Here is an 18,523-nt window from a genome sequence, read left to right on the forward strand (position 1 = left end):
AGTGGCACAGATGAGGGGAAGAAAAATTGGTGTGACTAGAGGGAAGGGGGTGGTGCAGATGGAAGGAAACAGGGTGGTACAAATGCAGTAAGACAGGGCAGCATGGATGGGGAAGGACAGATTGGTGTGGATGAGGGAATAAAGAACTAGCACAGTTAGGAGACCACACAGCTGTAGGAATTGGGGAAGTTATAGCATCATGGAGGCACAGATAGTGTACATGCATAGACAGAGTATGATAGTTTTAGCAATTAGGGAACTGAATGTGTATTCTGAATGAAATGGATGTATGGAGTGAGAAGGATGTTGGAGAATGAATGGGAAGATTGTGGGCACTCAGTGGGATGTGTGTGCCACATAACTGCTCAGACCTCAGTTGCATAGACTACATGTGTGTATTTCAATGAGCACACAATTCTGTGACTTAGCAGCTCCCCCATTTTGTGAGTGACAGCAATCTCACTCTGAGAGAGTGCTGAATCTGCAGTTAACCCCAGGGTTTGCTGGCATACCATATTTGTATTGCGCAAGAAACACGTCCATTAAGGTGTAAGTACAGGTCTTGTGAAATTTCAGATGATGTCTAAGAAGTCTTAATGGGACATGTGAAACTATAAGGTTCTTTATCTATGGAATATATATATATATATATATATATAAAAACTCATTTCAAAAGGAGGACTAAATTGTGCTGCCGACATGTAGGCACCTCTTCAGTTGAAGACACCATGAGTTTAATGTAATAAACCTGTCAAATTATATTCAGCAAAAAGGAATTTATTGTGCTGTTATGATACAGCTACCTCTTCAGTGAAGTAAACTTTCTAAAAAAGGTTAATATATCCAATTAAGAGCATTACTCCATTTTCCCCAATGATTTTTTTATAGTTAAGGTATCTCTTTATGGAATTTAAGTGAGATTAATTAACTGTTGCCAGTATATATGAGATTTTATTCATATGGGATTAATTTCTAATATACTTTAATTTAAATGTGTGTTAAATTGGAAACTACTATGTGTGGTTTACCTTTCTACCCATAGCGTGTATTCACCGGTATACAAAATTAATGATATTTTTTTATACAAATAATAACAACTGAAGCACCTAATTGTCATATTGTTCTTATTGTTTTTAATATGTCCATTGTAATTGCAGGCACTACATGGTTACAAGAAATCCTAACCCTAATTTATAGCAATGGAGACCTTACACCATTGAAAACACAGTATAGCTGGGATCGTGTACCCTGGCTCGAGCAGTGTGATTCAAGAGCTCGAGTTGCAATTCTACAATCTCCCCGACTTATCACAACTCATCTTCCTATACAGTTGTTTCCACAGTCATTCAACAAAACAAAAGCTAAGGTTTGTAATAAACAAGTGAAAAAAATATTCAATGGTAATGTCACCTACTACTGTATAAGTGTATATATGAAAACAGAATTTGAAGCAAAAGTACGAGAATTCGACCATCCAAACATCATTTATATAACAATTAATTATTCGTGACCGTGCTTTATTAGCTTCTGATTGTCTTTTATATAATAACTGAGCAGGGGCAATTGAGAACATAATGTGGCCATAGAAAATTATGAAATTGGCTTTTAGGCATCAATAACACAAATGAATGCAGGATTAACTTAAAATAAAATTTCCCTAGCAAATATGAAAATAAAGCATGATGTGTCTGACACCCCTGCTGCATTTGCAATCCCTGCACTGCGACGTAGGTAACCATCATGACCATCGGCCACAATGGTGGATGGCACTGGCCATTTGAGTGAGCCTCAGCTTATGCAGGCTGGCCGGCTTGCGAGGTCAGGAAACTGTGTCCGTGGATGCATATCCTGGCCTTGCCACTCCCGGAACAGTTGATAAAAACAGCTAAAATGTCCAAATCCAAAACTTTCAGTTTTTAAATCCAGGTTCTGAACCAACAACAAATCTGAACAGGAACTCAGGGCCTCATTCAGAGCCGGACGCTCTGACAGAGCGCTCGCTCTGAATCAGGGCCGTCCCTCCTACCTTTTGGAGCGGCCTCCTGGCCGCTCGCATAGCTGTGGGCGACCACCCACAGCTATAGCGAGTGGCCAAAATGATGGTCGCGATGGTCAAGACCATCGTGACCATTGGGCTTGCGACGAGACCCTTGTGGTAGGGTCTCGCTGCAGCAAGCCCTGGAGTGCTTTTGGTTCTATCAGAGCCAAAAGCACTCCCACTGACATCACTAGTGATGAATTTATTTAGTTGGCTGAGTTTCAATTTAGTTGGCTGAGTTTCAATGGCTGAGCTTCAATGAAGAAGAGTGATGTCAGTGGGGCCGGCCCCAGACAGTAGGCGTTCCCATGGGAACGCCTCCGTCTGCGCAGCCATGCCCCCTGCATGCCCACCAAAGGGGGCGTGCTGTCAATCACCATCGACAGCATTCCCCCTTTGGTGCGAGACCCATAACGACGGCTTAGCCGTCGTTATTCGGGTCTCGCGCATGTGCACGACGGAGCCGCCTCCGTCGTGCAAATGTGCACTTGGGCAACATCGACCCACTTGCGAGTGCTCAGCGCTCACGAGCGGGTCTGAATCAGGCCCTCAGTTCGAACTGGGTCACAAAAGTGAATCCGGACCTTGAGCCGGTTCTACTCGGAGACCCTAAATTCGGTTGTGTTCGAATTTCAGTAGTCCGAACCCTCACATCTCTACTCAGAACTCACAGCTTATAACACTGGCAGTGGTAGGCAGGGCGATATACAGACTAGTCAGGCACAGGTAATGCCAAGAGGCGATACCTAATATAAAGCGTGGCCACATGTCCTTACAAAAAATATAAACAAAAAAATATTTGTGGCATCACTTTGCTCCACAAGGGGGTGCCATTGTACCCTTCAGCCAGGAGAAAATCTGCGGTGGGGGAGGGGGTAAGTTCAGTGTGCTCTCTCCCCCCTTCTCCCCACACAGCCAGAGGAGAGACTGCTGCTGCTAATCAGGGGACGCAGCAGCCAACCTGCATCCACTGTAGCCCAGCACATGTTCTCTGCTGCACAGGTTGGATGCAGGGGGGGAAAATAGGTGAATCAGCCATGGGCTGAACTTTGGCACAAGTAGGAGTGTGCCCAGTCCCTTTGAAGGGGCAAGCCACAGGACTCAATTACATTTTTGGCTCCCAGACAGCTCCATTAGGCTACCAGAATATGAGTACAGTAATTGGTAAGCAACCAGGATAATGTAGGAAGTGCAATGTCACACCAAGCACCCGTTTCTTTTTGTATGTACTATATTAGTGTAGTGACTGACAGTGTTACAAAAAGACCAGACTTGCCTACCCTCCTGATTTTAGCGGGAGGCTCCCTATTGTTAATGAAGCCTCCCACTGCCCTGCAAAGTGAACATCAACGGTTTTTGACACATGGGACTGCGCATGCATGAGTCCGGAAATGGCGGGGATGGGGCCTGCACCGGAACATCACGACACATGACGCCATGTTACTTAAAGGACAGCCACCGCTGGGTTCTGGGTAGCGGTGGCCGTCAAGTCAGCAGTGCAGGCAGAGTGTGCTTGGACACAGCGGCATAAGCAGCTGCACTAATCAACAGCGCAGGTGTCAGGCATCAGAAGTAGTGGTGGTCTCTTCTTCCCCCACAGTGGCCTCAAATGTTAGGAATTAAAAAGTGGAGTGAACTGTGTCATATATATTATATATATAGTCCAAGGTGGATAGTGCTGCTGAGTGTCACAGGCATTAACTGCACTCTGAAGGGGCACTCACTGAAAGCCATCTATTTATTGGCTGTCAGTGAGTGCCCTTTCAGAGTGCAGTTAATGCCTGTGATGGGATATATCAAAATAAGGGAGCTCTGAAAATACAGCTGCCCTCTGAGTACCTTTCTACAAACACTAATCATTGGCTACTACTGTCTGAGGACATGTTATGGTTAATATGTATTTTTTTTATTATTAAATAACAGCAAATGGCTCTATGTTACCAGATGAGGTTTTAAATATTAGATTCAACAATGTATTAACATCTGATTGATATATTTTTCAAACAGGCAGCTGTATTTTCAGCGCTCACTAAAAATCGTGAGCCTCCCGCTAAAATCGGAAGGGTAGGCAAGCCTGATATTAATCATAAAATGTCCTCAGATAATAGTAGCCAATGACTAGTGGGAATAACACATCATACATGATTGCCGGCTTTGACTACACAACCTCTGGGAGTATGCTACCCATAGAAAAAAATAGTGAATAAAATCAATGTGTGCAGGATTGCCGTTGCTGTGTGTACAATAACCATTAAATAACACAATGTGTCTGGTGTCTTAATGTTGTTACATAATGTATACCACAGGTAACAAATCTGTTACACATAAAAAAGGTTTATATTTCTTGTAATCAAGACTGTATCAGATATTCACAATTAAAGATTATATCAGACATTAACAATTAAATTCTAGAAATTAAAATGAATAGGTTCATTTGCACCAACATCATGTAACCACTGTTTTTTGGGAGATGAGGGTATAACTTAATGCCCTTATTAGGGTTAATATATATCCTCTTTATTATTTACCTATGATGTGGATATATATATATATGACCTGTGTGATTGGTTCTTCTTGTCCTTTTGACTGACAGTGTTAATAATAGATATACTGGTCAATTCTGACAGTCAATTTGCTGCAAATATTGCGGCTTCAGAAGGAAACTTTGGTATTTGGTGTCACATTGTGAACCCTCCTGCATAAATTCTCACTTTTCCTCATAGGAGGATTTCCACCTCTGTACAAGCAAAATATAACACTGTGTTTTAGGTTTATAGTTAAAATATGTATGAGGGTGGTTTAAGTAAGTTAACACGACCTCTCATTGCGTAAATATATTCAAATCTACATATACATGTAATCAATAGTATAGCATTGGTGCAGATTATTTTCCACATAGTGAACATACTTGTCTAAGCAATTGTTCCAATGGTACATAAAGGCATCTATCCTGACATAGAAGAAACCAGTGTCAAGCCCCTGAAGCCAGGACATGACAGCTTGCATCGGATGCAAATTGCCTTCCACCCAGGTGCTTCTTCAATGGTCCAAAGAGAAGGAAATCACTTTCTTTGCAGGTGGGGACGATACATTGTTTCATGTAATGGATGCTTGCTTCATCTCAGGCATCACATAATACACCCACGTTTCATTGCCTGTAACAATACGCTACAGGAACTGCACACCCTCCTCGTGGTGCACGAGAGACAATCCCATTCTGTGAACACTTTTTCCTGTACCACAGGTGCTCATGAGCAATGTTGTGCACAGTACCCACTGAAATGTTCAGTTTGTCTGCATTATTACTAGCTCAAATGCATCTGTCCTCTTGAATCAGATCTTCAAAGTGGCAAAAATTGTCATCTGGTGGCTTGGCCGCCCAGATCGCTGCTCATCTTGAATGTCTGTTCTGCAGCTATCAAAGGCAGTGCACCAACCCAAGCCTGTTTCTGTGACATGACAATACCACCGTACACCTTGATAAGCTGGCGATTAATTTCAGCTGCTGATGTGCCCTTTAGATGAAGAAATCTGATCAACTACACACCAATGAACCATGTTTCCTCCAGCCCCGCCATCATACAACTGATGTTGGGACAGTATGACTGATATGAGGTGCAGTCTATGGCCATGAGGGGATGCAGTGGTCTACCTGCTCTGGCCTGGTGGAAAATTAAAATGAAATAGGGAACATTACACATGTGAGAAGTCTTGTTACCTTACTTATTGAACCACCCTTGTATTTATTTCATTTATTTCTAAATTAAATAAAATATTCCAATGATAATATCATCTTTAATTGACATACCTTTAATTATGTAGTTGGTGGATATAGTACACTTTCAGTTCCAGAAGTGGATTCTCTGTCTTTTGTACTATTTTAATGAATGATGATTATTTTTCCATCTTATTCCTTTAGGTGATTTACACAGTCCGACATCCTAAAGATCTGTGTGTGTCTCTTTATCACTTCTCCATGATTGCTCAGTTCATGGAATGCAGAGAAGACTTCCAGGATTTTGTGTCTTTGTTTCTTAGTAAGGACAGTGAGTATCGCTGGTTAAGACATTAACATTTACATGACTTTTTGAAAAAAAAAAATGTACACCAGTTCTTAGAAACACATATATAATAATAACTGTAACTGCAAGCCAACACTCCAGATTAAACTTCAGTAACCAGAATAACAAAAATACAGTCTCTACAGACATTCTCCACTGGTTCCACTGAGAGTTTATTTTGAAATGAAAAGATACCAAAGAATGCACTCCAGGTAACCTAAACTGATTTACTGTCATTGTACATACCAATGTTATTTATATGGCCTATTAGAGTGATGGTCACAGCATGTGTCAGGCGGAATGTGAAAGCGACTGTTAGGTCACACAGAGAGTCCAAATCCAGGATGCTGGGTTTATTGATATCAACAGGGTAACAGATAACAGCAGAATCATTGGTAAGCAGAATCATTGGTATTGCAGATAGAGATGAGTGATACGGTTTTACACATCCGAACTTGGGGGTTCTAAGTGGAACCGAGTCCTGTCTTGGGTCTTTCCAGCCAAGTTCAGTTCTCAAAGCGAGGCGTGTTTTGGATTGCATATAAATGTCTCTCCCTGGTGATCAGGCGTCATTTCATACAGGAGAGTGTATGGGCTGTAGTTCTGCTTCAATAGATGCCATTAAAGAAGCCATTTGAGCAAGATGTAAGTAAATGGAGAAGGGTGTAAAAAGACTATAGCAGAGGTTCCCAAACGCGGTCCTCAAGTCTCCCCAACAGTTCAGGTTTAGAGATGTCCATGGTTGAGCACAGGTTGTTAAATCAAATTGACTATGGTACTGATTAAGCCACCTGTGCTCAACCATGGGTATCTATAAAACCTGAACTGTTGGGGAGCCTTGAGGACCGCGTTTGGGAACCTCTGGACTACAGGTATCTTTGTCACTGAGTGTGTGTGTTAGCTAGCAACTGCAATCCAATGGAAACTGCAAACTGGCTATTGTCACTGTGTGCTTGTTTGTGAGACACATTAGTAGCACCTGCAATCCAGTGCAAAATATACTCTTTTGTATTGTTTGTTAGAAGTGAACTTGAAGTGAGCTGCACATATAATTGTTTTTCACAAGGATATCTATCTATACTGCAGTATATACTGTCACTTGTGTATAAGGGCAGATACAGTGTGATTTCAAGCTTAGCTGTCCAAAAAATACTGTGCTGCGTCTGTATGAGCTGTACCACAAAGTCTTTTATAATTATTTTTTTTCATATTTCAAGAGTATGCATTTTGGAGAGACGGCCTACTTACTGGGTGTGGTCGTGTCCCTGTCAGCTGTATTTAAAAAATATTGTGCAAAGTGCAAAAAAATAAATTTTTCTCCAGTATCAAAAGTCCTCATCAGCTACACCTCAAAAATAATAAGTGCAAAAAATTAGTTTTTCTGGTGTCAATAAACATATGGGGGTAAATGTAATAGGTTGTGAATTAGTTAAAAAAGTGAGTTTTGCACTGAACTTGCATTTTTTACTCATTCGCAAATGTAATAGGGTGTGACTATAGTAAAACTCGTATTTTTCAGTCTTTACTATAACTTGCAAAAAACATCTTGCATCCAGATGTTTTCCCATTCACTAGATAGAACTTGGGCAATGTAATAGAGCGCAAGTGCTTCACTCGCACATATTACTGCCTGAGAACTTACAAACACAATAAACCAGCTTCAGGATAGCAAGTTTATCCTGAACAGGTCAGGGTAACACAGAAACATGCACATATCCATGAGATACGTGCATGTTTCTGTGTGTACATATGAAAATACTGTTATTTTTAAAAATTATGTGTTCCCCCTCCCAAGAAACATAACCAGCCCACGGGCTCTGTACAGCCTGTGCTGGTTTTTTAAATACAGGGGTAATAATGTGTATGAGGGCCCTGTATTTTAAGAACCTGCACCGGGCTATTAAAAGCCTGTCCTGGTTCTAAAAACACAGGGGCCAAAATGCGTAGGGGGGCCCTGTATTTTAAGCATCAGCACAGGGCTTTTCTGATCCTGTCCTTTTTGTGGAAAAACAGGGGACAAAACAAGTAGGGGTCCCTTGTAATTTCCATAAACCTTTCTAGCCGGGAAGTAATGCCACAGCCAGGGAAACCCTTTCACCCGGTTCCCCAGCAAAAGCACTACCCCTGACCACTAGTCAGCTCAGGCCAGGGATCCCTGGGGAGGTGGGGACCCCCAATAAAGGGGTCCCCCTCTCCAGGGCACCCCAGGCCTAGGCTGATAGCCCGGGGCTATCCCCGGCACCCCTGGCCAGTGGGTGCCGGGTTGATAGTGTAAATGTGTTGTGAAAAATAGAACTGTAAATATTGTCTTTTGCTGTAGAACTACAGGTCCCATCAAGCCTCCCCTGCATGCTGGTGGTTGGAGAACCACAAATACCAGCATGCAGGGTATTACGGACCCTCTGGTACATGTAGTTCCACTGCAAAATAAATATTAAAATAAAGACGACACACTTTGAAAGTACAATTTTATTTAAATACACATGCACACTCACACTCACTGACACACATACTCATCTAGTATTCCTGAAGCCATCATGTCCCCTTGTCCAGCAGGATTCCATAGAGTACTTGTAATTAAAAAATCATACACCTCTCCTAAGCGATGATCCTGTCCTCTTCGGTCCCTGTAGGCATCCAGGTGGTTAAAACTAAAAAAATGGAAAATCCTGAAACCATGCCGGACAGGAGGAAGGGTTTGTGTTTACCCTTTAGCCAATCAGCGGGTGTATCCCTTGGAATTGGCCACCGATTGGCTATGTGCGGTTAGTCTGTCTCCTCCATAGACTTCAGTGGTGTGAAATCTCCATTGAAATCTATGGTGGGAACTGCTACATTGTATCCAATGATGTAACCGCAAGGTTCACCTCAAGTAACCTTGCGGTTACATCATTGGATACAATGTAGCAGTTCCCACCATAGATAATATTTACAGTTCTATTTTCACAACACATTTACACTATCAACCTGGCACCCACCAGCCAGGGGTGCCTTGGAAATGGGGACCCCTTTATTGGGGGGGTCCCCACCTCCCCAGGGATCCCCGGTCTGAGCTGACAAGTGGTCAGGGGTAATGCTTTGGCTGGGGAACCTGGTGAAAGGGTTTCCCTGGCTGTGGCATTACCCACCCATTAGAAAGAGTCCGATGCTGGTTATGGAAATTACAGGGGACCCCTACTCGTTTTGTCCCCTGATTTTCCACAACCAGGACCAGATCAGAAAAGCCATGTGCTGGTGCTTAAAATACAGGGGCCTCCTATGCAGTTTAGCCCCTGTATTTTTAGAACCAGGACAGGCTTTAAATAGCCAGCACAGGCTTTACAGAGACCAGGGCTGGTTATGCTTCTGGGGAGGGGGTGCACATCTTTTTTTAGCACATAGATAGAAGCCTTCATGGATCTTACTGATATGTGAAGACTTCTGTATAAATCGCACCTTTTAATGCTAGTCACATTAAAAGGTATGAGTTTACATAGGAAAATACCTGCACAGATTCACATAGTGTAGTAGCCTCAATCTCAAAAGTTCGCAAGCTACTACATTTGCGAGAAGGTGCAAGTTGGATTTTTTCTAAAACTCGAACCCTATTACATTTACCCCATGAAGTCTTTCAGAATTCAATAAGAATCATATTTCAAGAGTTTGTGTATTGGAGATAAAGTGTATATTAATGTACGTATTGGGTGTATTCATGTCTCTATCAGCTATACCCTAAAAATAATATATTTTTTTTCTGGTTTAAAAATAAATAGTAAATTTTAATTCAATTAAGATATATCAAGGAAAGTTTACATGTAATTGAGAGTTAGAATATATTATTGTACTTTCTGGGTGTTGCAGCCCTTGGTTGAATTTTTTTTTTTAAAGTCTAATAAAACTGCATGGTAAAGGTAACAGTCACTTATTTCCATATTTTATTGTACATTCACTTGGTGTTGTGGCAGTTGCAAGTTCAAGTACAGTAGATTTACTCATGTGCTGGTGTAAACCAATCATGAATCAGTCTATAGAAGAAAAGGAGAAACGTAGTACCAGTGCTGGCAGTCATAGTACTTCTTCAACATCTACTTTTAAAGAAGGTCAAGGGGTTAGAAAGTGTAAGAAATGGCACTCCAAATCTAAACAATGTTTGAAAATCTTTAAGAAAACATCACCTTGAACAATGAAGGGAAAGGTTATTGCCGAAAACTGCATTATTGTCAACATGTCATACACCACATAAAGTGGCAAGGGATGACTCATACTATGGTTTTTCTTTGCAAATTGTGGTCCTGTTGCTCTTCTTTCATGCACTAGAATGACAATTATGAATGCCAGAGCCAAACACAGTCAGGCAACTTCAGTAACCTTGCATGCACCACCTTCTTGCTTTGAGTCTAGATGTGTCACCTTTAACACAGGCAAATAAGTGCAAAAATAACACTAAAGCCAATGAGGAAACAATGTGTTCACAAACTTTACAGATCCCTGAGGATTCCACAAAGGTGTCTAAAAAGGAGTCTAAAGGTGTCCACAAAGTGCTATGTGTGAATCTGAGACTTCTAATTCTGACACTGTACACCTAGAGACTTCCACCATTCCATGGTGATGGTTTCTACATATAAATTGATGCTACTTCTTAAGTGCAACATGATTGGGGGGATATTTGTGTATCTGACAATAATGAGGAGGATGATAGTGATTAATTGGTTGGACAAGAAGAACAAGTTGATACAATTCTGTAGAATTATTTTTTTGTGTCAAAGTAAGTCAGTCACCAGTGGTAGCACTTCATGCCTGTGATAAGAAGCATGCTGTCATGCCTGGGAAAAAGACCAAAAAAGCCACCACTTCAATGTGGAAACTGTTTTACCCAAATCCTGACAACATTTGTCAATTCATCTGTACCATTTGTAGTGCCAAAATAGTGCCAAAATAAGCAGAGGTAGGGACTTTAACCATCAATATTTGCAGCAAGTTCTCTTAAATTTTTTACCAAAATCTGAAAAATTATATCTAATAACAAGCAGTATAGCATTAGCTACCAGCAGCATTGTTAGATACCAGAACATGCAATCTCCATTGCTAATAACTTCATCATCAAGCTCCTCTTCAGCAATTGGAGGTTGTCCTGTCCTACAATTTGCAAAGACAAACTGAATCCTCTTTCCAGGAATCCCAAGAATGCTGCTGAGGATGAATCTTCACAGAAGGGGACCAAGGAGACTAGTATTTTCAAACAACAATTGATTTGTGAATCATTTCCAAAAGGAATCAAGTAATGAAGCAATGACGGCTATATTAGCATTAGATCTGTGTCCAAAATCCACCATTAATGCATCTAGCTTTAGCCGATTAGTTGAGGTCATGTGTCCCCACTATCAAATTCCATCTAGATTTTATTTTTCTAGCACAGCAATTCCTCGCCTGTACCGGGACATGATTTTATATGACAATGACAGCCAACTGAGTGGGTCGATCACCTTCTGCAGAAGCAGCAACTAACACACAATGCAATCTTATTCACGAGCATGCTACTATCTGTATCACTGGCTTCACTAAGAAGCATCCTGGTGTCAATCTTTTGGAATAACTCAGTGATGTGATAGCAAAATAGCTTACCCCACTAAGACTCTCCTCAGGATATGTAATTTCCTATATTGCAAGTAACATTGTAAAGCTGGCCACACACTAGACCAACTTACATCCAACCAGCCAACTAGTTGATTGGTTGGAATGAGAATCTGGTAACGGATGGGAGTAACTGTTGATCAGCAATTTGCTCCTAAATGCCAGAAAACAGATGAAAATGGTCGGTCAGACAAGTTTGTTAAATGTTTGATTTAAACAATTTGTTCAAACAGTTTTTGTCCATTTTCCAGCGTTTGGGAGCAAATTGCTGATTGTCATTTGCTTTCATACCTTACCAGGTTTTCATTCCAACCAATCAACTAGTTGGCTGGTTGGACAGTTAATCTTTAGATGTGTGGCCAGCTTAAGAGTATTACAACTGGGTGAATTTTAACACATACCATGTTTTGTGCAAACAATTAACATGGTGGTTCAGAATTTCCTAAAAAATTATAGATGCGTGTAGGACATACTTGCCGACATTCAGCTCCCTCCTTCTGGGAGGGAGCTGAATGCCTGCATACAGCGGGGGGCGTGGCTGGGCACTGACTCTGTATGGGGGCAGGGTCAGGGGGCAAGCAAATGCGATTGCATCAATGTAGCCCCGCCCCCTCTTCACAATGGCAAAAATAAAGGCACTGTGAAGCAGGGGGCGGAGCTATGATGTCGGGATTCAGTGCGAATCACGTCATCGGGCACCCCCACTGCGGGGGTTTCTAGTAGTAGTCTGGGGGGCAGGTGGCAGCCGGGAGGCTTGCCTGCCTTTCTGGGGGGTCAGGAGCAGCACCCGATATTCAGGAGGCTCCCAACCAAGTCGGGAGGGTAGGCAAGCTTGGTGTAGGATATACTGTTTGTGGGCCGAAAAATTCTGTGCATTTTCGGCATTCATAAACTGCATTTTGAAGATTTGAACAGTTTAATTTGACATGCCATCAACTGAAGCAAGAGGTAATAACCAGGTGGATTCTCATCGTTTTTATGCTTTAGTGACTGGAGGAACAGTAACAAGCATTACTTTTTTCTACTAGGCTTTTACTTTTAGGCTATTCATTCTTGATTAATGAAAACATATGGTTGTATAGTTTATTAAACTGACATTCTGTCTGTCACTGCTGTGCCAATATGTTTCATAGATGTGCTATACTCTTTTAGACAGCCATGTGTTTGTGCCGCTGCTCTGTCACTTAGTTTAACCAGCCAGCTCAGTATTTTTAGCTGTGTGAACAAAAACAGACCCAAAATAAATGATTTTAGCTGTTTTTGTCAATGTTTAAAGAAATCCAAATCCGAAACCAAAACACCTGAGGGTGGTTTTGCCAAAACCAAAACATGACAATGATTTACAGTATAACCAAAACACGGGTGTCTGCACACATCTCTAATTGCAGGGGCTAACAGCGGTATTCACGTGTCTTAACTCAGGAGCTAAGCAAGATGCATCCGCACAATACTGTGACACTATAGACAGTATAGATGGTGCCAGCTGCACATAAGTAGTAGCCTAGCGGCAGCATCATCAGGTGTCAGTCCTAGTACCCAGACTGTATAGTAGAGAGAGGAGATAGTGCCAGAGTGCACTGCTTTCTAACAACCCCTTGCTCTGATGTTATCTCTGGTTACATAAAACCATATATCACACTTTAAAAAGCACTACAGCCTTCCGGCTATGGACTGAGCGCTAGACTAAATCCACCAAAAAAAAAAGGTTACAAAAAAAAGGTTACAAAAATAAGGTTTTTAAAAACGGGGGTGAGTGAAAGGGAGTTCAAGTAAAAAGAATTGAAGTAACAAAAGGTAGAAGTAAGGATGGGGAAGGGTTAAGACTGGGGATGAGAATAGAAAGAGTGAAAAGCCAGAGAATTAAAAACAATGGGTCATATGACCACAATGGTTATAGCCTCTTAGGGACTGGTTGGGGGGGCAATTGCCGGTATGGTCCAGTGTTGTGGAAGTGCTGTCCCTAACTTGTCCTATACTGGGCTAGGACAGCTTTTTTCCTCTACAAGGCGATGTCTTGCAAGGAAGCGATAATGATTTTGCTGTGGCGGTTATTGATGACATCAGATGCCGGGAGTGTTGTGGTATCTGGGTCATGTTGCCTTGCCTTCTGCCCTTGTGTTGGTCCATGTTCAGAGGTGGTTATTTGTAAAAATAAGTTTTTCAGTCTTTGACCTACTTGAAGCCAAGCGCAGGCCAGAAAGAAGCAGATAACCAGTGGCGTCCCTCCCCACGGTGACACCCGGTGCGGGGAGGGACGCCATGCGCTCGGCACCTGCCGAAATGGGGGCGTGGCCTTTGGGAGGGGGTGTGTTGGAGGCGTGGTGTCGCATGGCGGGCCTTCGGGAGGGGCGTGGCCTCGCGGCGCGAACACGGCTCGTGGCCGTGGTTAACAAAATGATACATTAGGTATCAATGGGGTGATGCCCGGCGGGGGGTGCAGGAGGTGCGGGCATGGGCAGTGCGGGCTCCCTCACTGACAGGAGCCGAGTGCTGCACTTAATGCTATAGTGCAGCACCCGGCTCCTGTCACTGAGGGGGATCCTGCACCTTGGTGTCACCCCTCGGCGGGTGACACCCGGGTGCGGGCCGCACCCCCCGCACCCGCCTTGTGACGCCACTGCAGATAACTATATATGGTCTTTGCGGCCAGGGATTACTTTCTTTTTTTTGTAAATCCCCAAAACCAGGTCTCATTTATGAGCCATCTCCTTACCTCATCATTACTTCAATAGCCCTTTTGAAGATCAATTTGTCACCTACACTCATACATATTGATAATGCAGCCTGACATCCTGTGCATTAAGTTATGTGGAAACTTCTAACAAGTTCCTTGAAGTATTGTGTAAACCTTATATTCATAACTTTTGTTACTGTTTAAGCATTATGAAAAATCTTTTTAAAATTAAATATTTCATTTAATTAGCTTGGTGTGTGCTGATACTGAAATGGATCCATAAGCTTATGGACTGTAGGTACATGCTATATATGTTTTAGGTTATTGTTTTGGTAATAATAACAGTGAATTATAGATAGACCAGAAACTTCCTGTCAGGGGTAACTAAATTTTGAACCAATATTTGTGGTGGCAATGAGAATTTTGATATTCAACATGAGTGCCATTGATATTGTGGAAGTGTAATCATTGTTTAACAGATCAGGAGGTTGTTTTGATCAGCTTTATATCAAACCATGTCACACAGACTCAAGTGAATGCTGAGTAAGCCAAAGTCACTGACAGTGGTTTCAGATTGATGTATCTGTGAATAGGCTGATTTTGACAGGAGTATTTACTAGCTTTGCATCAGACATTGCATGCTTGTTAAGTACTGTACTGTATCAATATGTCCTTGCTGATCAACTGTGACAGTTCTTTTAGTCAAGTTTTGCCAGATTCTTAAGCCTAGCAGGTGATGACAGGCCCTAAGTATTTCAACGTGAACTTCTGATCTAACAGATATTTGACACTGGCTACTGTATGTGCTTGTCATGACCTGCTAGTAACAAGTCATCCATTTACACAACAATTATGAATAGTTTTTGCTTAATTGTTTTGTGGTATATACAGTTATCCGTCTCTGAACATACAAAGTCCATTTGCAAAAGTACTGTGTCTAACTTAATGTGCCAGCAGCGGCTACTTTGCTTCAGATCATACAATGCTTTCTTTAATAAAGACTTTTTCTTCTAGGAACATGTCACCATTATAATGTTCAGGAGGTTCCATATAAATCTCTTCATCTAATTCTCCATTTAGGAAAGTGGAATCCAAATCTAACTGGTACAGCAATAAATCATACATAGCAAAAAATGTTTATGACTAACTGTAGTGTACTGTACATTGCCACAGATGAGACTCTAGTCAATTCCGAATTTCTGCATATATCCTTTAGCGGCAAGACAGGCTTTGTATTGGGCAACAGTTCTGTCTCCATTTAACATTTAACTTCTTACAGAAGACCCACTTGTTCTTGATAGTCTTGCAGTGACTCAGCCTGTTTCAAAGACTCCACTTATAATTGTCAAACAATGATGACATTTCTTTGTCTATTGGTGATTTCCATTTTTTCCAGTCGCTGCTTGATTTTGCCTCTTGGATACTTTTGGGTTCACAGAAAGCAAAACTTGCAAACTCCTCATTATATCTTGGGGGATTTCCTTTTATGTTCTTAAAAAACTTCTGTACTGCAATTGGGTATCCTCACTGGCAATCTTCAACTCAGACACATTTTCAACTGTAGGCATATCAATTTAAACAAACTTGTGCTGTGATTCTTGTTACAGCCTTTCATTAGGTGGTACTGTTTCACCGAACACTACATCCCTGGACTTTATAATTTTTTTATATGTCATGTCCCATAGCTGTATGCCTTGCATTTTTGGCAGTATCCAAGCAAGATAAATTCAACTTACTTTGGATCCAGATTGCATCTCTTTTCTTTTGGAATGTGGGCATAAGCTTTACATCTAAACATTCTGAGATGATTGAAATTCGGCTTGCTTCCAGATCACAATACCAATGGTATATTGCCTTTTACAGCAACTGTGGGTGCACAATTCTTTAAATATACTGCCGACATTGCTTCTTCCCAAAAACACTTTACTTGGCAAGCGTCACTTAGCATAGTCCACACTCTCTCCACAATTGTACGGTTTGCACGCTCGCTGTCACCATTTTTTTCGGGCATGTGGTTAACTTTCATCTCTCAATTGTTAATATTCATCTCTCAGTCTGCATTCAGAAGCTTTATTTCTTACCTTGTGATATAGAAAATATTTGTACATAGGCTTTTTAGACTTGTGAGTAATGCAGAACTCTTAGCATTAGTCTCAACAGGTATGCATGTTTGGAATTGCAGCACTTTAGTTCTCACAATCTCTGTTGATAGTTTAGTCACAGTGGATTCTAAAGCAACCACTAAGAAGTAAAATCCAGGCATTAGATTCTGCAGTTTATCCATTGCAACTTCCTTGTCGTCCACCAGGTTTCCTACAGGTGTCAATTTCTGAGATATGGATAATATCTGGTTAATTTACTTATTCATGTCTCTGCATGCACTCAGTATGGTACTGTACAGTGTACACCTCAGGTTTTTTTCTTCTATCCACATGCCAAGTGTTGTCACTTTCTAGTGAATTATGAAATATACTTGCTGTTCCATAGCTAAACCTATGGACCCCATGGCCCTATCCACTTCATGAGGATTTGGATTGTCATCTGAATCATTTGTGATTTTCCACTTACTTTAGCTGCATCTCCATAGGAAACTTCCACGTGGCGTAGTTCTCTGAACCTATCAGTTTGGTGAAGGTGCACTGCAAATTTTTTCTGTATATGGTGACTCAAATACTGCAACTTTAATTTCATATTTAGAGTGCCAGAGCCCATAACCTATTGATATAGCCAATTGGGATGGTGGTCTCAATAGGTGTCAGGCGAAATGTGAAAGTGACTGCTATGCACACAGAGAGGACCTCATTCAGAGTTGGTCAAAGCAGCCACACGGTCGTACGGGAAAAGGGGCCGGATATGCAAATGAATCCCTCGCAAGTTGCGTCCCTAAGTTTGGATCGGTAGCTGGCTGACCAAGGGGAGGAAGCGGCCGGAAGACAAAAAAATACGCCCCTTTCTCGTACGCATTACACGTCATCTCCGGGCATATAAGGATTAATCGAGACTATCGGGAACCATCGGAACTGGTCGTAGAGCTTAAGGTTGACCATACCCTCTCTTAAGCTCTACGATCATGTCAGTGTAAAAACCTCCCATGTCACATGTGCCATGACGCTACTTTGTTAATTATGCACTCCCATAAACCGTATGCACTCCTATAAAATGCCGTTCGCATAATTAGGCACGCCTGCGTTCAGATCTCCACTCCCCCGTTTTCAAGCACCTTCCCCTGTTACCACCCACAAATGCCTCAATCTGTCACTCAAACTACCGACCTGGCTGTGTTAAAGGATAGAGAAATTTCTGAACGTAGCGGCTAGTTTGCGCATGTGCATTGCGATCTTTACGCATGCGCAGTATAGCGAACATCAGTGGCGTACGACCGTGCGGCCGCTTCGTCCGACTCTGAATGAGGTCCAGAGTCCTTAACCAGTATTAGAAACTTGTGAAAAAATCCCGCACCAGTGTCCAGAAACCTAGATATATAATATATTATCTTATATTACCTTAGGTTCAAAACCTCATAAATTCCAATAATCTTAATATAAATGGGAAATAGATTGCCTCCAATATAAATTTCTATATTACTCTTTTCAAATTTCTGAGGGTGCTACCTTGATGCTATATAACATAGACAAATTTTTCAAGAAGAAAGAAAGCATCCTATACGGTGCACTCTGAACCAACTTATTCTAAAACTTATACTTTTATTGATATATAATAAAATAACATATGAGAATCGGTGAAATATTAAAATAGGATAGAAGTGTAAGGAAAAATAGTGTGTTTAAAATTTATTGGCTGCTATTTGAAAACATGTGAATCTGTTATATCTTTTATTCTAGGCTCAAGTGCTCTATTACCTGCACTAATATGTGAAATGTTGAATTGTCACAATAGGATACTGTGTTTAATAACAAGTTGTTTCAAAATACGCTGATACAAAACTAACTAAATTAAATTGTATCCTATGATCTACATAGAAGATATATCACTTTTTCATTGTGTCCCTCAATATCTCTAGCATGTGTAAATAATTGGTGTAAGTACACCTAGCTAATAGCTGATGTTTATTAAAATATAACTTCACTTAATAGTGACTGATATCCTATGAGCCTTGAGAAAGCCTATGGTGAAACGGCC

General features: G+C 41.4%; 1 protein-coding gene across 1 annotated transcript in view; it reads left to right on the forward strand.

Annotated features, from left to right (window-relative positions):
• The window catches only part of LOC148508423 (sulfotransferase 2B1-like), a 90,873-nt gene that overhangs the window by 27,579 nt on the left and 44,771 nt on the right, over positions 1-18,523 (forward strand). Inside the window, exons 3-4 of the mRNA XM_088444470.1 lie at positions 1,158-1,366; positions 5,958-6,084. Coding sequence (XP_088300596.1) covers positions 1,158-1,366; positions 5,958-6,084 — 336 coding nt within the window. The remainder of the gene's footprint in view (positions 1-1,157; positions 1,367-5,957; positions 6,085-18,523) is intronic.

Source organism: Taudactylus pleione, unplaced genomic scaffold (genome assembly GCF_031769625.1).
Source record: "Taudactylus pleione unplaced genomic scaffold, aTauple2 ptg000366l, whole genome shotgun sequence".
Classification (NCBI taxonomy): domain Eukaryota; kingdom Metazoa; phylum Chordata; class Amphibia; order Anura; family Myobatrachidae; genus Taudactylus; species Taudactylus pleione.